Genomic DNA, 25,747 nt, shown 5'->3' on the forward strand with positions numbered 1-25,747 from the left:
TCTCTCGTAGTCTCTGCCTCTAAATCTTGACAAGGCACAACCTGTTAAGGTATTCCTTGGACACACCTCAGTAAGATCTAAGCAAGTCAGCTCACTGTGACTCTGCAGCTGAATTAGATCCAGGTCTGTCAGGACTTTTTCCACTGACATACAGGTAGGACTCCTTTAACTAACAATTTATGTTATAGAACTGTGTAACCTTAAGCCTAGAATGAGGATTTCACCAACGGGAAACCCTTGCTTTAGTAGTCCTGCTCTTTGCTGTGTAACAGGTACAACGTATAACTTGCTCTCAGTTACTTTGCTGCTCCTTGTTCAGTTCCTTATCCTTTCACCTGATCTCAGCACTTTTAGTATTCACAACACTTGTTTTTAAATTGAATTTGTAATCCATAGCACTCTTACTTATACAAATAGAGCTTGTCATATTTGAAATCAACTACACTATTTTTTTGTGTCTGCCAAGAGCTGGTTCCAGACAATTTATGTAACAGTGAATTGAAATGTAGACAAAAACAAATTTGTATGAAATTTGATGGATCTATATAAAATATAGAATATATGTGTATATAGTATATTTTCCTTAAAGGAAAATAAGAGATTTGTAAGTAACATATAGAAAACAAAGGACAACAGGAGTGTAGAAGTGCAGCAAACAAAGCAAAAGAGAGCAGAAACATAATACATGACTATAGATGGTACATCTAGACTATAGACAGAACCAGAGCCTTCCCATTGTCTCCTTCATTGTCCTTCACAAAGAGTTTTTGCAGTGGTCATTTTTTCCCAGGCTGATTCTTATTAAGATGGAAACAATTTATGTGTACAAATGTGGTCAACTGAAAGGTTTTGTAATAGTGTGTTGTGCTTTGGGAGAGCTGTACTTACCTATTCATGTTTGGCTGAATATTAAAATGTAGTTCTGAATGCACTTTCTCTACCATCAAGGTAGATTATGGAAGTGTTGGCACATCAAAAATAACTATTCCTGTGTCTAAAAGACTTTAGGATCTCTTAACTAACTATGTAAAGAGGAAGGACATTACATTTCTGTGAATTAACGAAACAGTGTAATGCTTAAAAACAAATTTATAGACATTGGAATTCCCCACAAAATTATATTTTGTGCAGAACAATGCAGACTAGCCTGCTTAGCGTATTACCCACACACCACATAGGATGTATATACCACAAGGCAAACAAGGCATTTGCCTAGGGTAGCAATTGTCAGGGGGGCAGCACTGCCCCTCGGAAGAAAGGACACACGCAGCATGGGGACCTGGTGGGTTCCGAGAGAGACGGCAGGCTTCATGACGTTGTATGCACAGTCAGACTTTTGTTCCCAGAGATGTCCGGAGCAGTGAAGGTGAGTGTCTTCCTCTCTCCGCAGGCAATGGTGGCTGGTGTATGGGGGGGCAGTGGTAGTGGAAGGCTCTCTTGGGTGGGGGGCAGGGGTGTTGGTCAAAATTAGGCTCTCTGTGCGGGGGGGGGGCTCTGCTTTTTGTGTTGCCTAGGGCAGCACAAAAGCTAAATACACCACTGCATAGGATAAACAGAAACAGTAATGTTAAAATGATGCTTTAGGTTTAACACTTGAAACTATCATACAAACCACAAAACAAGGGATATATATATATATATATATATATATATATATATATATATAAAATAAAATATCTTTTTTTGTCAGGCAAATATAAAATAGCCTGCTTGGACTTGTTTTCTGCTTTTGAGTCAATAGGTGGAGCTTTAGGATCCTTTTCAAGTAATTATTTAGGCTTCTATGCAAATATGGAATCACAGGGGGATTTTCATTACAATGTGTGCTTGTTTATTGGAAATCATCTTTGGGAGAGTTGGAAGCAAATAATGAAATAGAATAGTATTCTGATTATATTTCCCGTTCTGTAGTGTTGCTGTTATCCCAAGTTCTTATGGTGAATATTTGTGCATGATAAACTTCCTGCAAGGCATGCGATCGAGAGAGAGAGCGTTTTAAACCTCCATATCATGTTGCACTGTGTTACTGTAAAGAGTCTATCCCTTTTGACAGAGAATTCAGTTTTGTTTTGTTTTTTTGGGGGGGGGGGTTGTAATTGTAGGAGCAAAAAACCCAATCTAACAGACAAGAGGAAGCTTTATGGGTCCATTCAAAACTTTGTGTGCACATATAAATGCATTTTCATGTACTGCGACACATTTTGTTAAAGAAGCTTATTTATTTTGAATGGTTTTTTAATACATCTCAATGTGTGGAAAAAAATACACATCCGAGTATTAAGTGAAAATTAACTGCTTTAATGTCTACCGTATATATTGGGAATTCCATGTAGAAGGAACATGCCTGTAAAAACACGGGTTTTAGTACACATTGCTGAAATCATTTTTGTGAGTCAAACAGAGGCCAAGGAGGCGCTCATATTATATTTAATAGTGAAGACTTTAAAATGCAGTTATAATTTTCGTAGGCTCATGAGCTCCTGAAATTAGCCAACACTTGGCCTACAGCTGGCCTGCATTCCAACCCAAACCAAATGTGATGCAAGTTACAATTTGGATTAACAGCAATGTTGTAGACACAGATTTTAATATGACCTTCTTGCTAATTATAACAGTGCATAAAAGATATATTTTACAGTACATCTATTGATTTCAGTTGCTTAATGTTAGACTGTTACCAGCTACCAAAGACCAACACAATGCTGGTTTCTAATAACCATTTATTGGGACAGAAAACTTGTATTATTATCTAAGCTATGAGCATACTGCCAGAAATATTGCTGGCATTTTGACCAGCATTTCCCCTGAAACTGGTATGCTTATAAAATATATTATAAGATATGTGTACACCTGTGTTATTATTCTATTTAAAAAAATACATACGTAAAGAAAGGACAGTTTCCTAAGAGTTTTTAGATATAGTCCTGTGCTAATTAATTAAATATACCTATCAAACAATATAATTAAATTTGAATAAAAATGTAAGGCCAACATACATATTTGTAGTATATAAAAAAGCATAACTACCGTACTACTAAAATAAACATTTTTTTGTATACAGAAATTTAGACAACCAACAGCATAGGTTTGTGAAAAAAGTCACCTAAACATGCCAGACAAGATACTTTAAACATTCCATCTTAGATATTTGAGAATGACTTACATAAACATGTTGCTTTTAAAATTACAATGATCCATATACATTTTTGACTGGGCCAGACTCTGCCTTTTAAATATGTATTTTGCACATTGCACAATTTAGTGGCTATTACAGCTATGCAAGATATCCAGTGGTATCATAAAATTGTGCTCTTCTTATATGCATCCCATAATTACACTACATGGGCAAGAGTTTGTGTACACAAATCTAAATTATTAAGTACAGATGAGACCAGTGAGGGTACTGGTAATGCTACAGCATAAAAGGACACCTTAGACAACTGCGCACTTACAACCTTGTAGTAACAGTCTGGGAAAGGCCTTTTCAGTTCCAGAAAGTCTGTGCCACTGTGTACAAATTCAGCTCCATAAAATCATGATTCAGCCCTTTATGGCAAAACGCATTGGAGCAGGTGGATGACAGGCAGGATGTTATGCCATGGACATGTGTTCCTTAAATTTTTTTTTTTTACATTTTGGCACGTCATTGTTGTATGACCTACTCATTCCTCCATAAAGATGTGGTTTAATCAGTTTTGTGTTGCAGAACTGGGCTGGCCAGCATACAACATTGACCTCAACTCTACCAAACACCTTTGAGACAAACTTGAACACTGATTGTCAGCTAGGTTATCTTGTGCAACATTTGTACTTTCTTAGGTGTGTATTGAGGTGTGTTTGAAAAAAGCTCATCTCATTTGAAAGCCTGTTTGAAACATTTAATGGTTAAAAGCATCAAATACATCGAAACGTGTTTTGGGGGAAAACAGCCTCCCCCAACTTCAGGGAAAATGTGCAAAGAAATCAATAAAAAGTAAACACACTGTAATTTTCTCTAGTATAAGACATAGCAATATGCAGTATGTCCATAAAATATACCTAACACCACTGGGTCCCTAAAATGGCAGGCAATCCAAATAATCTAAGGCCCAAGCATGATTCAATAACCTTATAAAATATAATATAATAAATAAAGTCTATCTATTGTAAAAACACAGAGGCCCTAGAACTATCTAAAGTTAAGTTATTTGAATTGGAAAAAAAGGAGGGGCGGAACTGACCTTGAACAGTAAACGCCAATGAAATCAGAAGAGGATGCTCCTGGGGACCTGTGTTAAGGCTTGATGAAGACTGTGGTAATAAAAGTTTGAATTGGAAAATTAAGATAAAGATAAATAAAATAAAAAAACAAAAGAAAACAAAAATTGCAGAATTAATTTGGGATTAGAAAAGGATAAATCAGCGAGGGGGTAGGTTGTTCATTGTAGCTAAAGAAAAAGCAGGTGAAAAGCAGAAATATAAACAACCACATCAAGTCAATGAGGAAACTCACAGACATAGGATAGTTGTGAAACTTGGTCTATTGCAGTTAGAACATGAACACGTGCCTATGGTCTCTTCAACTCTCCTTGTCTAACTGACTGACTTACCAAGCAGTCATCTTTGATCTACCAACATTAGTCAGGTGTTAGGCAATAATTACTGATCCGGATAATGCAGTTCATCTTACTATCTCATATCTGGGGCTTGCTAAAGTAGTACTAAAGGCTCTTTTTTTATTTCATAAACCTGTATGAATAAATTCAGCGCATAATAATATGTTTCCAAAAATGTCCTGAAACACCTTTATTTTCATATAATATCTGCAGCCTCAGGTTCTTGTATGCAACTTCTCTGAAGTTCCAGTCAGGTAGTGTGTACTTATTACTTCATTCATAGCCATCTGATCCCCCCCCCTTGGGACTGCATGTCTTATAATTCAAAGTGCAATTGTACATGCACAGAGATTACAAACTGTGTTCAATCAATTACACTTAGAAGGCATATCTTATGTGTCTAGGGTAGCTCCATACAACCTTGCAAGTCAAGGAGCCACCCAGAAAACAGGGCCAAACCTGTAGGTACCAGCTGATTCAGGAGGCAAATAAATGTTAGCACTTTGAGAAGCAAAATAATGTAAATGATCACATCAGCAGTATAAGTAGCAAAAAAAAGAGCTTTAATTTCAGGTGTACACCACTAGTAAAGTAATTTGGCCGAACCCCAGTGATCCATACAGCCCTTCCAGATAATAGGTATATTTTCTTTACAATACATTTGGTTCTGTGATGTTTTAACACAAGAGAACAAAGACGTAAGAAGAACCTAAGCTAACTTATTTACTTCTGAGTGGGAATGAAGGCTTCATTTTAGTCATAGATTTATGGCAAGACAGGACAAAATAGATGGTGCTTAAATTAGCATGGACATATGCAGAGGCTTCTAAACTGAAGTGATTCTAAAGGTTGTAATAATAATAAAAAAAAAACATGCTATGCTTGTGCAATGGTTGTGAATGGTTCAGAAAAGCCCCAATCCTCTTCTTTTTGGGTCCCCCGTCAACAGTCCTGGCTCCTCTTCCCTGCCAAGTGTCCCCAATATGAAGCTTCTTGCTATGGGAACCATTGAGCAGGCTCTCTTTTGAGCCATGCTCCTTTGAATGGACATTCACAGATTGTGGCTTGCCCCTCCCCGCTCTCTCATTGGCTCACTGACTGTAATTGACAGCAGCAGGAGCCAGTGGCTCCCATTGCTGTGTGGGCCAATGAGGAGAGAGAGACCTGGTAAAGCTGCAGCTCTCAAGCACATCACTGGATCGAGATGGGACTCAGGTAAGTATAATGTGGGGCTGAGGGGGGAGCTGCACCCAGAAGGTTTTTTACCTTAATGCATCGAATTCATTAAGGTAAAAACCTTCTGACTCTAGAACTCCTTTAAGCCTGAAAAAGAGGATATAGTGTGTATATATATATATATATATATATATATATATATATATATATATATATATAAAATTTACAATGTATAAATGAAAGCCCGAACTGAGGTCAAGCTGTCTCTAAACAGTATTCTTTACGCTATCACTTCACTGTTGCTACAAAATTTTATGATGATCTAAAAAAGTTGTGCTCATATGTTACATATCCCCATCTGTGGATGGAGATATGTAATATATCCACATCCACAGATGTCAACAGATGTCAACACACTAATTTCATTGAAAGTGTGTTTTTTTAAAATGGTGCTGAAATATTTTTGTTTCATTCCTTCTGTCAACCAGTTTCATGGGTTCAGTAAATTGTATATTAAAAGAAACCATATTATTATAAAAAGAGCTTTTGATGGTTAACCAGCACAAAACAATGATCCTGTTGAAGTTTGAATTCCAGCATTTATTTTACATTTAGAATCTCCAAACTTGCCTTTGGTCTCTCAATATCCCAAAGCGCCAAAATGGATTTCATTATCTGAGCTTTGGTGCATCAGATTGTGAGAGAATCATTAGCCTTAAGATAAACCGTTGGCAAAAAAAAAAAAGAAAAAGAAATATATATATATATATATATATACTGTATATACACTATATTGCCAAAAATATTGGGACGCCTGTATTTACACGCACATGAACTTTAATGCCATCCCAGTCTTAGTCTGCAGGGTTCAATATTGAGTTAGTCCACCCTTGGCAGCTAAAATAGCTTCAACTCTTCTGGGAAGCTGTCCACAAGATTTAGGAATGAGTCTATGGGAATGTTTGACCATTCTTCCAGAAGCGTATTTGTGAGGTCAGGCACTGTAGTCGGACGAAAAGGCCTGGCTCGCAGTCTCTGCTCTAATTCATCCCAAAGATGTTCTATGGAGTTGAGGTAATTCCAGTCACATTCCTACACCCCAAACTTGCTCATACATGTCTTTATGGACCTTGCTTTGTGCACCTGTGCTCAATCATGTTGGAACAGGAAGGGGCCATCCCCAAACTGTTTCCACAAAGTTGGGAACATGAAATTGTCAAAAATGTCTTGGTATGCTAATGCCTTAAGAGTTCCTCTCACTGCAACTAAGGGGCCAAGCCCAACCCCTGAACAACAACCCCACACTATAACCCCCTTCCACCAAACTTTACACTTGGCACAATGCAGTCAGGCAAGTACCCTTCTCCTGGCAACCACCAAACCTAGACACGGCCATCAGATTTCCAGATAGAGAAGCGCAATTAGTCACTCCAGCGAACACGTCTCCACTGCTCTAGGGTCCAATGGGTGCGTGGTTTACACCACTGCATCCGATGCTTTGCATTGCACTTGGTGATGTAAGTCTTGGTCAAAGCTGCTTAGCCATGGAAATCCATTCAATGAAGCTCTTTATGCACTGTTGTTGTGCTAATCTGAAGGCCAAGTGAAGTTTGGAGGTCTTTAACTATTCTGCAGACAGTTGGCGACTTCTGTGCACTGTACGCTTCAGCATGCGCTGACCCTGCCCTGTCATTTTACGTGGTCTACCACTTCATGGCTGAGTTGCTGTTGTTCCCAGTTGCTTCCACTTTGTTATAATATCACTAATAGTTGACTTTTGAATATTTAGTAGCAAGGAAATTTCATGAATTGACTTATTGCAAAGCTGGCACCCTATCACGGTATCATACTTGAATTCACTGAGCTCCTAAGAGTGACCCATTCTTTCACACGTTTGTAGAAGCAGTCTTCATGCCTAGGTGCTTGATTTTATACACCTGTGGCCACGGAGGTCATTGGAACACCTGAATCCAGTGATTTGGAGGGGTGCCACAATACTTTTGGCAAGATAGTGTGTGTATATATATATATATATATATATATATATATATCAAGGCTAAATGCTGCAGCAAAACGTAGCTTCAAGAATAAATTGTGTTAGGCTGTTGCTGCCAACACTTTCACTTCAGAAATGCAGTGAACTTCCTGCGGTCTATCAACTTCCTAGCAGTGAAGAATAGACCTATTGCCCAACCCTCATGCCACAAGTTGATACCAAGCTGCCTAGAAGCAGGCCCAGACATTGTCATATAGGGGTGGAGGCATGCCAAATTATAGTATATGCAAATAGCAGCTTTCAGTAACTGCTATTTGTATATTGTTATGGATAGAACTCTCATAGAAGACATGTACTTACTGCAATTTCCTTTTTTCATTTTAGTTATGCCACAGACTTATCTTGAACAATTTCAATTCTAGTTTGTAGATCATTCATTATTTCTCTGAGTAAAGTTTCTATAATATTACCAATAGTATTGTTTATTGTTGCTTATAACTAACACCGGTGAAAACACTTTTTTTTTAATTGTCTTGTCTTGTTCTAGACTGGGTATTGGAAAATGAACACATGCTAGGATTACAGTTAGGCTGGTGATACATGGCTTGGTGTATGGCAGTCCCAGCTTAACGGAAGCCAATTGATTGTTTGGGCAATGTCCGTCAAAGGAACATGTTGGAAAATTGTTGTCAATCAGTATCTGCAGCTGTCAGAATACAATGTTCTGGCAGAGGGAATTCCTTCATCCACCTTGTTTGTGTGGATGGAAGAATTTGTTTTCTTTCTTTTATTTAGCCCCCGGCTAAAAAAAAACAAAAAAAAACTGTATGGCCAACTTTAGTTCTTTTGTAAATTAATATTTGAAGCAAGAATGAACTATTCCTATAGTAAGATGGTGGAGGTCACATTTACATTTGAAGAATTTGCATTTAAGCAGGCTAGGCTGTTGACATTAAGTATAGGCTCCTGTATCAGCATACACTATATAGCAATTCATTCTCAACAATGATAGTTAAGTGCTGCATAGGCATAATTACACCAACATATGCATAGTGTCTCATTTACAATGATTCTTCACAAAGTCCATACACTGTGTGTAACTGTGCAATCTGTATCTGTATCTGTGCTGTGATCTTCTTAAAAGTGCTGAAAAACACACACACTGTGCTCTCCACCAGTGATACGCCTCACTCACCGACTTGTGTGGATTCTTAGATTAGACTCGAATGCGCTTAGTGGGAAAAATCCCAGTATGGCTGGTGCTTGTATTCCTCCTTGGTGTGGATATGCCCCTTATTGCAGAGATGATCGTGTATAGCGGTCATAAATTTAGGCACTCATGGGTAATAAAAAGAGTGGCCACATAGCATAATTCTGTTTATTTAAAACATTTCCAGATAAAAAAATATATATTGCGCTCACAGCAGAAACATTGATTTCGTCCAAACTATCTCAGCCAGCTCAGCTTCCCCATCTCTCCTCCTCAGAGCTCCTGCTCTGTGTTTACATAGGAGATTAAAAGGCTGCCAAGCCAATGCTGGGAGTAGGGAGCAAGGTGAACTGAACTACTGAGATAGCAGTTAGACCCCATTCAGATGGGGTGGACTCCATCCTGATCAGCAGGGGATTCACTCACAGATCCCCTGCTAATTGGAGCAGAGCGGGTGGATGACACATCTGTCTCAGCTCAGTTTATGCAGAGCAGACATGGACAGAGCCCACTTTGCTCCTGGCCACCTATGGGTGACCAGGAGTAAATGGACTCTACTGTAAATGGACTCTACTGTTCATTTACACTTGACTACCCTCTGATCCAGTCCTCCTAAAGGGAAGAGAAATGATCCCTTTCTTTTTTTTTCATTTAGATCAAACCCAGAGGTAGGATGGTGTAAAAGTACACAAGTCCATTTATACCAGCCTGCCCATAGGGGTAAATGAACCATCCAATCTGGTCCACCTGAAAAACTGACAGGCCAATCTGATCAGACACAACGTGTGAAAAGGGCCTTAAGCAAATAAAGTAGTAGCTTCCCAAAGATCTTCTATAGAGCTATATCCCTAGCATCTTCATCCTCAGGAGGTGACGCCATAGAAGTCTATAAGAAGCTGCTGCACATGCACAGCCAAGACTCAGAATAAGTTTGGGTCTGAATGTAAACAAACCATGCCCACCAGGTCAAGGTCAAGTATGCATCTGGGGAGTGAGCTGTAGGCTAATTTATGTTAGGAAAGAGAGGAGGAAAATGCACTTTGTTTTAGAATGAAACTTTAGCAGAAAAGCTTTTATTACCAAAGAAACGTTTTATGACTCTTCTGCAGAAAATGTTTCTTACCTGCCTCCTAACATGTTTCCTTAAATTGTATACTTAGCTGTGCTTGCGTGTACTCAGTTTAAAATATCCAAGGCCCACTTCACCACCTGTCCCCTGGATCCTGTCCCCTCACGACTGTTGCAGCCTCCATCCTGCTCTATCCTAAACTCTCTAACCCACATATACAACCTCTCACTCTCCATGGGCACCTTTCCCTCCTCACTCAAACATGCACTGGTTACCCCCATCCTCAAAAAACCCTCGCTGGACCCCACCTGTTTGATTAAATTAAGAACCATCTCCCTGCTCCTGTTTGCCTCCAAGCCTCTCAGGTGCCTTGTTCACAACCGTATGAACTGCTACCTCACCAACAACAACCTTCTTGATCCCCAACAGTCTGGCTTCCACCCACAACATTCCACAGAAACTGCCCTACTAAAACTCACTAATGACCTTCTAACTGCTAAAACCAACGGCCATTACTCCATACTCATACTCCTTGACCTTTCTGCTGCCTTTGACACAGTCGACCACCCGCTCCTCCTCAGTAAACTCCACTCCATCGGCCTCCGTGACTCTGCTCTCTCCTGGTTCTCCTCTTACCTTTCTCAGCGCACTTTCAGTGTCACATACAACTCCTCCTCCTCCGCTCCGATTCCTCTTTCTGTTGGGGTACCCCAAGGTTCTGTCCTTGGGCCCCTCCTTTTCTCTCTTTATACCTCCTCCCTGGGCCAACTGATAACCTCCCATGGCTTCCAATACCACCTCTATGCTGATGACACCCAGATCTATCTCTCCACTCCCCAGCTCACCCCCTCAACCTACTCATGTATCACAAATATACTAAGCGACATATCAGCATGGATGTCACATCACTACCTTAAACTCAATATTTCAAAAACTGAGCTTGTAATATTTCCTCCTCCCCGATCCCCCACTCATGACTTTACCATTAAGATCAACAGCACAACCATTGGTCTTTCCCCTCATGTCAGGGTGCTAGGCGTAATCCTAGACTCTGACCTCTCCTTTGGGCCAGACATCCACTCACTGGCTAAATCCTGCCGCCTCAACCTCTGGAACATTTTCAAAATCCGCCCCTTCCTGACCAATGACACCACAAAACAACTTATCCACGCCTTGGTTATATCCCTCCTCGATTACTGCAACTCCCTCCTCACTGGTCTACCGTTACACAGGCTATCCCCCTTCAGTCTATTATGAATGCTGCTGCTAGACTCATACACCTTACCAACCGATCAGCGACTGCTGCCCCTCTCTGCCAATCCCTTCACTGGCTTCCACTAACCCAACGTATAAAATTCAAAATACTAACCACAGCTTACAAAGCCATCCACAACACTGCCCCTAGCTACATCACCAACCTCATCCACAGATACCGCCCAAATTACCCACTCCGCTCCTCCCATGATATCCTCCTCTCTAGCTCCCTCATCACCTTCTCCCACGCTCGCCTCCAAGACTTCTCCAGAGCCTCTCCCATCCTCTGGAACTCCCTACCACAGCATGTCCGGTCAGCCCCCACCCTGTCTGCCTTTAGGTGATCTTTGAAAACTCACTTTTACAGGGAAGCCTACCCCACCTCCACCTAAGAACTGTACTTGAAACACCTCCGCCAGATCATCCCCCGCAGTTATCACCTTTTGTATCACCTCCTCCTTCCTTTCGATTGTAAGCTCCATGAGCAGGGCCCTCCTATTCCTTCTGTACTGAAATGTATTGTAATTGTACTGTCTCCCTTATATTGTAAAGCGCTGTGCAAACTGTTGGCGCTATATAAATCCTGTATAATAATAATAATAATCAGCATACATAGGTTATGAGATGAGTCCACTTCCATACACATGCGCACAACTCACATCCTCCTGTGCTAGCCAATCAAAATGAATTCCAAACTCGGAAGAAGACCAGGTCAGCAATAATGAGGCAGTTCTTGGATGTCACATTGTTTGATGGGAGGAGCGTTAGCTCCACTTTATAGTGCACTGAACCCTTAAGGACATCAATGCTTCTGTTGTGATCTTTGGGAATAAGTTTCTCCACTGTGTCTGCAGCTATATAGCTCAGTGAGGGCTTGTTTAAAGCTCAGTTGCAGTTTATTAAGTAAATATATTAAAATCCATAGACCTGGCCAGGGGTTCACTTTAATCCCTATTCACACGGTACATTTTAGGTGTGGTGTGTTGTATGCACATTGCTTGTTTTACATGGCTTACCATCCAACTCTAGAAACTACATCAAAGGTGCAGCAAGCAGCACTTTTTTTCTCAACAACCCCAGAAAATATGCAGATGCAAATAGGGCTTTTAAAGTCTTTGAAAATCTGCATTTTTTTTTGTTTAGCATCATTTATTCTAAGGATTTTTTTTCCCTTTGTAGTACAAGCTTATGTTTTAAGGAAAGTTGTTTGACGAGTTGGACGAGTGAAACTGCACACCCAGATTTCTGTCTGTGTTTCACATTTTTGCCTCTCAATGAGCAACCATTTAACAGCTCCACTCCTTCCCAAATGAAATGTTTCTGCACTTCACTGAGAATAGTGAGTAAGGATATTGCAATGTTAACAATGTCATTCTCCTGCAATGCAAGTAATCTGCTGCTTCATGAACCTTAACCATAGTAACTGGCATGCTGTAAACATATGTTCAAATATATGTGCTAATAGGGAAAAAGCAGATATGGACATATTGATCTCTATTCTAATATACTATACAAAATCAAATACTTTGGACAACACATCATACCTAGGGATGAATTTAGGGTTTGAACCGGATGTGGGTTTGAGGCAAACCCAGTCTGTTCTCAATTTGCAGACCAGCAGAACAAATGCACCCACCAGAATTGTGAATTTACATAGAAGTTATAGTTCAGCTTCTATGAATGGAGGGGGGGGGGTGTAGAAAGGGTGGGCATAGTTGGCACTCTTGATGAGTGCCTTTCACAGGTCCAGTACTGTATTAACCTCCATTGCACCAGAAAAATATAGTGGCAGGGTATGGAAGGGGCAGGGAACTTTGAATTTCCACTACTAAACAACAGTATAAGACACACGTCATATTAGGGCTCGGTTCACACTACTGCCATGTGATTTTGAGGCAATTTACAGTGTGATCATGTGGTGCAACTTTTATGTGACATTGATGTGACTTTGCATATTCTGTGGGGTCAAGTCACAGTATAAATCACATCAAAGTAATACAGGAACCTTTTCCAAAATTGCACCATTTTGATCGAATTGATTAGAATGGGCACCATTGAAAACAATGAGATTTCCCTTGTTATGCAATTCTGTGCAGCTCAAGTCACATCAGAAATTGCACTAGAGTGAACCTGGCCTAAATGTACTATTTTTACGAACCCTGAGGCTTTAAAGCCTAACATTCATGTAAACATTTCAGGCTTGAATGCAAATAGTGCAATAGAAAGGGTGATAAGCAAAGTGCAGTAACCCGTTACACCGAATGGGATTTAATTCCAAAGGAGTAGGATGATGTGATATGAATAATGATTGCTTTCTCTGGCTTCCTGCATTGTGCACACTGTATCAACTACGTTGCTATGCATAAATGCGTGAAAAGATTGTCTTGGAGATAAAAAGGCAAAAAACATCCATGGAGACATTTATTTCCTTACTCCAAAGTACATTTGCTCTTCTCACATGGCCAGTTATGGCTCAGCAAATTATAGATTCATAAACTTTAAAGGTAAACAAAAGTTATCAGACAAATTGATAATTTATTGTCTGACCTCATTTGCTTTATTTACACTGGCTGGGGTTCATTTTCAAATGCAGGAATAAAGTACAGATAAGTTCAAAATATACTTGCTTTGTCGCACCTAGTTCAGAGATAAAACACAACTGTTTGCCACATGAAGATAAACATTGTGCATGTAGCGTAAATGGTTTATTGCATGTACTATTAACACCCAGATTATTAGTAAAGACTTATAAAGTTGAACTTAAAGCTGAACTCCAGGTTAGCAGCTAAATACACAGAGGAAATACATATATAGCTGGTATATGTGCCAAAATACTTTCTGTCCATCCAGTCCTGAGATTCACACAGCTCTGGCACAAAGCACAGCCCTGCCTAGTGGGTCAAGAAACATGATTTTTCTTTGCGGCAGTTAAAGTGGACCTTCAGCCAGTAAAACAATGTATTTCCACCTGGCTCCTCTCTTTCCCTCTCCCACAAAAAATATAAATTCTGACCTTTTTGTGCTGTAGTGCAGAACTTCCTTCCAGCTCATCTAGGTGACGCAGTGCCCCCTGCTGCCTCCTGGAATGTCAACATCACACATTGCAAGAGGTAGTTCTACTGATGATTGCATTTGCGTTAAGGATAATCTGCACATGCACAGTGTGCCACAGGGCTTTGTGACCCAGCAGAGACTCGTGGCACATCTACACACATGCGGGGGGGGGTTTGTGCTCATGTGTGTAGACTCCGCAGGTATCCAGATTTCAGATACCAGCTGTATGTGTGCTCAGGTAGGAATTCCACACATAAGCAAATGTGCCCACGTACAGCACAACTGCACATTCACATGACCAGGGGCAGACTGACAACTCATGGGGCCCCCGGGCAATAGGGGATCATGGGGCCCCTGTGTCCTTGCCCAAACTCAAAAAAGCCTAAGAAAAAGGTACCAGGGGCATCTCATCAGGCCCTCTACTGACCCTGGGCCCTCGGGCAGTGCCCGAGTTTCCAAATGGTCAGTCCGCCCCTGCACATGACATTCAAAGATGACCAAACGCACCAGTGGGAGTGAGACAGAAATAACAAGGATTGAAGTTCCTCTTTAAGTAAAAGAGTAACTCCACTTTTGTTGAGATGTTGATTACAAAAAAAAAATCATTCCCCTCTGGGTGATCTATGTACATTGCAGGGATTTTAACAAACAATGTTGCAGATTCCTACCTTTTGTTATATTGAAGAGATAGCTGTTTGTTTGTCTGTGTCCATGTGCAACGTGAATGTGAATGAGAGTGACTTTATAATTAACAATCAGATGCTGTGCTTGCAGTGTTCTAATGAGGAAAGTGACAAGGTCTTGAATCCCTTTAGATGTGATTTCCCTTTGGGAGTATCTCACCAAAAATAAATATTTTGTTGCAGGGGATGCTCAAAATATGACTTGTACTTTAGTGCAGACTTCAGAGAAAATTGGTGAGCCAATCACACAAGCAGGAAAGCACACTCCTGGGTGGAAGGAGCTCCATATGCCACCTGTGTACAGAATATCTCCAAGTAGCCATATTACATTGCATTTTACAGAAAACTACATATTGAAAAGGAAAGGTCATTTTTAATAACATTCAATTACAGTATAGCTTGTTTAGCAGCTTTTTTATTTGCTATTTTTTTCCCAAGAAAGTGGAGTTACCTACCTACAAGTCTTCTCCCTCTCCTCCTAGCCTGAAACTGGAGAATTTAAAAAGAAGCAGCAGACTAACAAGCTCATTGCTCTCCTCCTACCGACACGTTTCTTGTTGCACTGAGCACTGCAGCACACTGGATTCGCCCCTTTTGCTGATTTTCCCTATCCCAGGGACTAAAACCAGGTCAAATTTAGGTACTTACACTGCTTGCATTTAAAATATATATATATATATATTTTTTTTTTATTTAAATAATATACTAATGAATACAGAGCTGTTTTAATTTAAACAATGCTGTGCTGAAAAGGACTGCATGCTGTATTTATATCTATAGTGTGGTGGTGTGAACTGGCATGATAGAGAACAGAGCTTTTTGCCTTATGTTAGGGCAAGGCCATCCAGCACAATCCCAATGCACCCGGTGTGACATTAAATTGTGACTACACTGAAAGAATTAACACATGTGGCTAGTTAAACTTGTTATTCAAATATCATGCCATTTAAATTCCTCTTATTGTGATGTCATGGCGAGAAAGAACACCCACATATCATGGCTCACCTTAAAGAGAATGGCATGCATCCACGTGTTAAGGGTGAATTTATGTGCATATAGCCAGCTTTGCACGTGCAGCTATACTTAAGTATGCAAAATATGTAAATAATCCCTGATGCCCAATCTAGAACTATTAGGTCACTAGAGCATAGTGGTAAGATTACCTGGGAGACATTTGGCAGAAGTTAGCAGGTCTAAGGTCTCTATATCCAAAATGCCCTCTACGCCTTTAAAAGCCAGCCTATCATTTTTTAAAGAGCAAATCCAGTCATTTTTTTCTGGTCTTAAATAGTGGGGGTGGTTTGAATCTGCCATTTTTTCTCTCTGATCAAGCAAACCCAATATTTCAGTTAAAACAATTTGATTGATTGACGGGAGTTACACTGCACCCTCACTCAAGTATTCTTTGTGTTACTTTTTATATATATTTTACAGTATTTCTTTTTTTAGAATTGGTCACAGTCAAAAATTACTCAATATCAGCCTTTTTCGACCTTCTGAACACAGAGGAACCCTTGAAATAACATCCCGATCTCAGGGAGCCCCTGCTGAAAATGACTATATCTTATGATACATTAGTGCAGGCATCATTAAATGGTGGACTGTGGTCCAGGCCAAGTCACTGCCCGATCTGGACCACTGTGGTCACGCCACCTAAACAGTCATTTTCTCCTCCCAGCCTCCACTACTGTAATTTTCATAGAGCGGGGAGCAGGAGGCCGCAAAGCACTGGATGGAGGGGAGTGGATGGGGAGCTGCCAGAGTTAACTTTTTGTATTAACAAGCTGGTGATTGGTTGCTTGGACTGCCTAGCAACCAATCATCTGCTAGTTAACTTGAAAAGTTGTGCTGCCTCCCACCCGCTGCCCATAACTGTGTGTTAGGCTGGCCATACATTATACAATTATCTGCAGATTTTCTGCCCAATTTCCTTTAGATTTACCTTCAACTATGTAGTGTAAGGGCCTGCCTAATTGGATACAAGAAAGTGTTGTTTAGGTTTGTCCTCCTATTATATGGTTTTTGGTAAATCTAAACCAAAAATCTGCAGATAATTGTATAATGTATGGCCAGCCTAAGTCTCTGTATCCTCTTAACTGTTTGCTCTCTGTGTCCAGGTATGCACTAATGGAAGTAGTCCAGCTTGTTGTTAGCTTTTAGTGGAGTGCAACGTGGAAAGGAGACTTAGTGCTCTCTGTTTAGTACAAGGTGAGATGTTGTATGTGTTGTGGTGATACTACAGAAGACAGAGGGCAGAGAATATGGCTGTTGGGGGGTGTTTAGGAAGATAGAGGACATGGCTGTGTGGAGAGGGGGTTGTGAAGGGGGCTAGAGGAAATGGCTGTGGGGGATGTTAAAGGGGGTAGAGGACATGGCTGTGGGGGGGATGGGAGGGGGGGTAGAGGACATGGCTGTGGGGGGATGTGAAGGGGGGTAGAGGACATGGCTGTGGAGGGGGGTGTTTAAGGGGATAGAGGACATGGCTGTGGGGGGATGTGAAGGGGGTTAGGGGACATGGCTGTGGGAGGGATTTGAAGGGGAGTAGAGGACATGGCTGTGGGGGGATGTGAAGGGGGCCAGGGGACATGGCTGTGGGAGGGATGTGAAGGGGGGTAGAGGACATGGCTGTGGGGGGATGTGAAGGGGGTTAGGGGACATGGCTGTGGGAGGGATGTGAAGGGGGGTAGAGGACATGACTGAGGGGGACTGTGAAGGGGGTAGAAGACATGGGGGGATATGAAGGGGGGTTCAGAATACTACTGTGAAAGGGGGCTATGGACACTCATGTGAAGGGGAAACTGTGATATGACGTGAAGGACTGTGATGTAAAGAGGGAATTGTGATATGCAGGGGGGACTGAGAACACTGATGAAAGAATGCTATATTTTGTAAGGGGTGTGTGATGTGAAGAATAATGTGATTCGGACCTCTGCTTGTAGAAATTTTTATTGATCGGACTGTCATGAATTGTAATTCAATACCCTTGCATTATTATGATGGTCAGTGGGAAGAATGCCCCTTACACTGGTGGACATTGGAAAGAATTACCCCCTTATAGAGATCTAAAAAAAGATCTATGATGTCAGTGGGAAATAATCTGAGAGGCAGAAATTGCTCATTGCTCAAGGAACCCCTAGCAACCTCTGGAGGATCCTTAGGCTTCTTCGGAATCCTGGTTGATAAACCCTCATCTAATTTATAGTCTTCAGAAAACACTGGGGCCTGTAATTACAGAATACTGTGTTTTAAAAAGTTCAAACAATAGAGAATTTGTTGCTACAATCTCCTAAAGCACAGGCTTATATTTACTTGAATAATAATATGTTTGACAGCTACCTTTGCGGATGACTATTAGGCAAGTTGTTACTAAGAAAAAAACTTAAAGTAAAACTGAAGTCAGCAATACTTACCGTAGTTCTGATGGTCTGATGACCACGAGGTCCCTTTCCAACACCTTCCAGACTTCTTCCAGGTGGCAGTCTTTGGCTATCTTGATTGGCTGGGGTGGAATGATGTAACTCCCGTGCATGCATTGGAGTTCAGTTGTCCCAGGACACAGGCACTGCAGCAAAATGTACACTGAGCAGAAAATTTACAGCTCAGTGTACATTTTAAGGAAGACTGGGAACAGGAAGGTAAGTTTATTTTATTGCATGTCTTTCCAATACATACACACTCCGCTCACAATATTTTATGTTAATCTTTACTTTAGCTTTTATTTTTGGATTGCAAAGAAAGTGTATTCAGAATGAGAAAGCTTTCTTAGTTCATGAACCCTCAGTCCTTTACCCTTTTCTCTCTTCCACGTTGGCATGACTCATGTTATTATGCCACTTGTTATACTTTATCTCTAACCTTTTTACAAAAGAAAAACATGTTTTCACTCCATTGCAGACTTATCTTCTGCACACATACATTCATATCCTACGGTAGATTTGTAGCAGTATGATCGATACAAATACCATTGCTGATTAGGAAACTCTCTTCATCCTTGAAGGCAGAGATATTTTCTATCTCAATGTTATACATAGTTGTCTGAGCTATTGCAGAGGATCATGGCACTGTAGCAAGGGCGGACTGACCATTTGGAAACTCGGGCACTGTCCGAGGGCCCGGGGTCAGTAGGGGGCCCCAAGAGATGCCCCTGGTACCTTTTTCATAGGCTTTTTTGAGTTTGGGCAAGGACACAGGGGCCCCATGATCCCCTATTGCCCGGGGGCCCCATGAGTTGTCACTCCGCCCCTGCACTGTAGTCAATTGATCAGTTCCTTCAGCCCTACAGTATAATGGTAGGCCCTTCTCTCCATACACACTGGGACTGGAGGAATATTCTGCAGGAGCCTGTGCATTTCACCTGCAGCTTTGCAGGGTCCAATGCAAACACTTAACCAATGCACTTTTTTTTTAAAGGTGGAATATGCTTTTAAAGTAGTTGTAAACCCTTACATATACCCAGTGAAGTGACTGGCCTCAGGTAATACACAGAGATGAAAAAAAATCCTACATAAGTTGTACCTGTTTAGCTGCAGCCATCTCTTATGTACAGCCTCCTAAAGCACACATTTTACACAGCATTACAAAGCAGGGGGTGATGATCTGACATCACATACACTGCATAGCTAGAACATACAGCTGTGTCATAAAAAAAGCATACAGAACTGAACTTATGAATTACCTGTGTTGTGCTGGAGGATATAAGCAGATGAAAAACAGATGTAAACGGAACAAAGCTAAACAGAAGATGGATAAACTGATGTATACTGAATCCGTTTTTTTTCTTAGCAAAAACAGATGAAGCAGGTGGACCATCGGTGTGAAAGGGGCCTTAGCCATTTGGGTGAAAGGTGTCAAGGGCAGTATGTTTAAACTTTTCTGACATATGCAAATAAAGGAAGCTCAGCACCTTGCTCTATTTATTTTGGAGTAACAGAAAATTGCCTCACATGTATTTCCTAAACTGTTCAACCAAAATCCACCTGGGTGATGCCTATCTAATGCAAATGTTTTTTGCTTCCACTGTGAAACTGTAACCTTTAGTTTACTGGCAAGGTGTGGTGTGTGGGTGGGGGTTTGCTATATGTTATATAGATGAGTTAAAAGAAAGGGTAACATCTTAACTATGCTGGAAAACACCTTCACTGACAACACTATTAGTTACTACACAACACATTAACAGGTTGATTCTTGTTTTGTTTATTACATATTTATACTATATGACATTTTATATATCATGTTAAAGCAGCCCTTTTCTTTGCCAAAGTTTCCTGAGACCATTGATATATATGAATTATTATTGTAAACAATTCAATGCTGCAAATTCATTGAACAAAAATTTTGCTCCAATTTGTAACCTAAGATCTGATTATTTTCTTATAAGTTACCACCATGTTGCTTCTCACACAGCATAGGGCTCCTTTCACACCAATGTGGTTTTTAGTGCTTTTTGCAGAAACACGCTACAGTCTTTTTTGAGCCGCTTCATTCTTAGAAAGGGTCAGGGACTTTTTTCAAAAGCAAAAAGCAGCGTTTTTGCTACAATAGAATTCAATGGAGAAGCTGTTGAAATGCACGGTAGTGAGTTTTTGACGTGTTTGCATTTTTATTCTGCCCAGCAATAAAACAAATCCACTTTAACAAAAAAAAAAAGAGCTGAACAAAATGCAAAATGAGGTAAAAACCCATTAAAAATGCATAAAAAAACAAACTGTGAAAAGCACTGCAAAACGCACAAAAAGCAAACTGCATAGGTATGAATGGAGCATAAAGGAGGGGAAACTGGATATCAGTCACAGCCTGCAAGTTAACAACATGTCAGCCTTTTCTGTGTGTCTATTGTCACTGCCAGGGCCATCTTTAGAGATCATGAGGCCATGTACACTCTGTGGGATCAATAATAGCAATGCTCCAAACATGTCTCATTCCCTGTACCTCCAGCACACATCAGGTGTATGCCCAGAAGCACATACACAGCTGAGCTGTGCCACTGGTCAAGTAGAAATTAACGGTGCCATGGTAGTTCATTGAGGACTACAAGCTGACAGCTGCTAAGGCTGTCGATACTTGTAGTCTCTCAATCACAGATGACTGCGAATAAGTGATGCGGCCGTGTGGGTGGAGCCCCCATGTTTTTTTTTTAATTTGACAGCTAGCAAGGGGGGAGAAGACCCACTTAGCTGTCAAGATTGAAAATAAGAGAGATATTCTCTTGGAAGAAAAAAGAGGACTATAGTCTTTTGGAATTGCACCTGTGGTCATTTAGATAAGGAGGACATTTATTTATATTTTTATGATTCTTTTTTCAATTTATTGATATAATTTGGGAAAGAAAAAGACTTTATAATTTTTGTTTAGCTTTCAAGGGTGAAAGTGAGTGTTTTTTCTGGGGCACATTTTAGTAATTTAGAATTAGAGTGTGCTAATTCAGCAATTTATCCCCTTATAGATAGCTAAAAAGATCAATGGTGTCAGTGGGAACTTAACTGAGAGGCAAAAATTTCTCATTGTTTAAAGGACACCTAAGAACCCCTGGAGGAACCCTAGTTGAGAAACTCTGCTCTAAACCAATCACATGGCATAACCCCAATATAATTTTACAAAAAAAAAAACAAGAAACCAATCTCATAAATCAGAGTTTTTGAGGCACCTTTGGCTCTGGAAAAAAATGAGAAAACAATGAGCTAAAATACCTGAATCAGGAAAATACTGCATTGTGGATGCATTACAAATAAGGCGTTTGGACAAACTTGTTAATAGAATATATTTGTATATTTAAACACCACTTCTATTAACACAAAAAAAGTTTGAGTTGAACTACAGTTTAAAAAAATCATAACGACTTTTATGCTATTTATTTCAAAGAAGAGTGCCTGTTTTTAATAGAAATTTTGCCTTGTGCTTTGTACATGTTTATTTAATATAATAAAAATGACTAATATTCTGTTTTTGTCTCTTCAGGGATCTAACTCACAATGGATTGGAAGACATTCCAGGGTCTCTTAAGTGGTGTGAACAAGTATTCAACAGCTTTTGGACGTATTTGGTTATCAGTTGTCTTTGTATTCCGAGTTCTTGTGTATGTGGTTGCAGCAGAGAAAGTATGGGGAGATGAGCAAAAAGATTTTGATTGTAATACCCGGCAACCAGGCTGCACTAATGTCTGCTACGACCATTACTTCCCTATATCTCATATTCGGCTTTGGGCTCTCCAGCTCATATTTGTGACATGTCCTTCTCTTCTGGTAATAATGCATGTTGCTTATAGAGAAGATCGAGAAAAAAAGAATCGCTTAAAAAATGGAGACAATTGTTCTAAGCTGTATTCAAATACTGGCAAGAAACACGGAGGTCTTTGGTGGACTTACCTTCTGAGTCTTTTTTTCAAAACTGGCATAGAAATTACTTTTTTATACATCTTGCATAAGATGTGGGACAGCTTTGACATGCCTCGGCTTGTGAAGTGTACTAATGTTGAACCCTGCCCCAACATCGTGGATTGTTACATCGCCAGACCAACCGAGAAGAAAGTTTTCACCTACTTCATGGTAGCTGCTTCTGCAATCTGCATTGTCCTCAGCATTTGTGAAATATTTTACCTGCTCTTTAAAAGGATTTTCAACTGTGCTAACAAGTACAAAAAGTCCAGCGATCACTCAGTAACCTACAGCAAAGCTTCTACTTGCCAGTGCCATATCCACTTAGAAAGCTCAGAGAAGAAGCCACTTAATAAGACAGTTGAATCATTAAGAGCTTCAGCACCAAATTTAACATCTTTGTAACCCTGTACCATTGATCCATATTACATTTACTTTATCACAGACCTTTGTTGTCCAGCATTACCCTTAAAAAGAAAGGTTTTTTTATTCAATTTGTAAGCCAGACTATGAACAATCTTTCTTTTGTACAACTATTTTGGAGAACGCACTGTGGAGAGCTGCTGGGTAAAACAAAGGAAAATGAGTCTTCTGTTTCTCCTATTAAAGCTACTAAAGCATACTAGCCATGCTTAATGTTTACAATACATAGCTTTTCCTATTATGGAAACCTCAAGAAGAGATGTATGGACACAAATCAGGATGGATTATAGTATAAATATGTAACTGGCTGCTCTTTGGATCAAAGGGTACCAGATACACACTACTTCATTTCATGGTTTTTATGAAAGGTGCCACTCAGAAGTCAAGAAAGGATTTCAAATATGAAAACTAAACACTGCCACAGTAGTATATGCTCATCTAAACTTGACTGTTGATATTTGCTCTATAAATGAGAGCCAAGGAGATCGAACAATAATGGCATTCTCCCTAACAATTATAGACTTGTACAGTATATGTCCTTGCAGTCTCTCATAATGTCAATATGATGGGTTACCTATGTTGATGATACTTTCTGTTTCTCCCAATTATGGCTGCAGTCTGAAAATCTTGGTAGACAGGTCAGCTCAATACAGAGCAAGACTCTTTTCTCTAAACAGGTCCCTCAAGTGGTGGGCAGAAACTGCTTGTCTACAGCAAAAATGGATTCAAACCACAAAGCCATGCTATCGGAAACGCTTTATTCAATAGGAACAAGTGCACACGTATTATGTTTGTTAAATGTTCTGTAATACTTTAATAAAGTCAAAGAGCAACTCAACTTAATGGACACTAATATCTTATCACAAACTGACATTGATAGGATTGCACAGGACTACACAACAAAGTTGTAATTTTATCTGAAATTCAAAGTCATCATAGTGTCGGAAGAGAAAGGATGCAAGCCCTATTAAAACAGCTTTCTTACTGTAACTTTTTTTAACAAGCAAGTGCTGGTCTTTGCTGCAAATATACCAGCACCAAAGTAACCATGACCTGAGAAAACAAGACTTTTTGCTGCTACTCACTGTCCAGAGTCATCTCTTACAGCAGTGACGTGTCTATAGACTATGCTCTACTCTCTCGCGTTAGCTTGTACCATTATCCACAACTGGAATAACAGGAGATGTTTTCAGTGATTGACAGGCTGCAGGGAGAATACCTACAAACCTATTTTAGCAATACTACTAAGATAATATGTAGAGCATTGCTTACAATATTTGTATTTAGTTTCTTCCTTAAAGTGGTTGTAAAGTCAAATTAGTTTTTTACCTTAATGCATTCTATGCATTAAAATAAAAAATCTTCCAGTTGGTGTTCTTCCCCCCCACCTCCCAAAATGATTACCTGAATCCTGTATCAATCTAACGCTGTGCCCGTCTGCGGTTCTCCTGTCCCCTCTCTGTTCTCATAACCTTGGCTGAGAGCAGTGGAAGCTGGCTCCTGTTGTTGTTAGTCAAACTTGAGGCGGGAGCAGGGGGACGCACACAGCCTGGCTCAGGATTGAGGCTGCACATGCACCCCCATAGGATGTGGCTTCCTATGGTGGCATGGAGAGAAGGGGAGGAGCCGAGAGCTCTGGAAGGTGACCCCAGAAAAGGAGGTTTGGGGCCGCTCTGTTCAATACCCTTGTATTAATTGAAAAAACTTTACAACCTTTTTAAAGTTTTCTTCATGTTTAGACTACCTTCTCTATTTTAAAAGACATTTTTTTTTTAATTATGAGGATTTCAACTGTTTGTATGAATATATTACTGTAAAGTTAAGATAATCATGTTGTCTCATTTAGAACATAATGCTATGTTAGCAAAATTTTGTATGCTACCTATTAAAACTAAACCATCGAGTGTAAAAGATAAGGTTATATCACATTGCAGAGTACTCTATAGCGAACACAAAAATCTGCTACTTTTTATCATTGTTATTGGGACTGGGCTAGCACGTTTTAGAAAAATGTTTGGGAATCTTGCAAGTTAAAAGATCAGACTACCTAAAAGCAATAGTTCATTAGGTAAGATGTATACACACTAGATGCATGTCTTAAAATGTGTTAACTCACGTTTGGTTTTACCTATGATTTACATACATTGTAGCTGCAAAGCACCTTCTTTCTTCAGTTGACTCTAATGAAATCAATTTACCACTCATTTTTGTAATTCCTAGAAATTTAGTCTGGTGATAAGGAATCTTGAAATGTGCTCTGCCCATGTAGATTAAAAAACACATCTGCTTTAATGCCCACTCTACAAAGGTAGCATAGAAACCTTTCCTTTACTTTCCTGCTGCTCAATTTAGCTGCTAGGAGAAAAGAATACACAGGTACTTCCGGGTATGGAGAAGCATGTAACCCTCACTCCTGTGCTGTCACATGGAGAAATACCACTTCAGCAACTCATAGTTTGTGTGTGATGAGGACTGGACAATGGAAAGGTGGGTATATGGTGCTGTGGAGGGGCGTGGGCAAAGCATAGGTTCACATTAAAAGTAAACCACCCCTTAGTTTCTTGCTCTTCCAAGGAGCCCATGAATGAGATCTCCCCACCATTGTTCCCACTTTTAAGCAGCCCTCCCCACACTGAGGGGAGTCACTATAGCAAATGAAGCAGTAAAGTTTCAAAACATCTACTGCATTTTCTGTTTTATTAAAAAAGATTAAATATGTAACATTCATCAAAATGCAAGTGCATTGCTTCTGAACTCTCCATAATATAAATACAGAACAGGATTAAAAGGCATGCAAAGATGGTTGTCTGTATTATGGGATTTTGTATATCAGAGAAGACCCTTCTGCTTTCTGTATCTTCTATTTATTATTTATACAAAATGTGTATATTTTATTAAAAATGCATTTTTTAAGTAA

General features: G+C 40.0%; 1 protein-coding gene across 1 annotated transcript; it reads left to right on the forward strand.

Annotated features, from left to right (window-relative positions):
• GJB3 (gap junction protein beta 3) lies at window positions 1–25,747 on the forward strand. The gene is made up of 2 exons (XM_089673883.1): window positions 1–154; window positions 21,992–25,747. The coding sequence occupies exon 2, from the start codon at window positions 22,006–22,008 to the stop codon at window positions 22,810–22,812; it is 807 nt and encodes a 268-aa protein (XP_089530009.1). The 5' UTR covers window positions 1–154; window positions 21,992–22,005; the 3' UTR covers window positions 22,813–25,747.

Source organism: Staurois parvus, unplaced genomic scaffold, assembly GCF_062004578.1.
Source record: "Staurois parvus isolate SC_StPar_1 unplaced genomic scaffold, SC_StPar_1.0 ptg000145l, whole genome shotgun sequence".
In the NCBI taxonomy this organism is placed as follows: Eukaryota; Metazoa; Chordata; class Amphibia; order Anura; family Ranidae; genus Staurois; species Staurois parvus.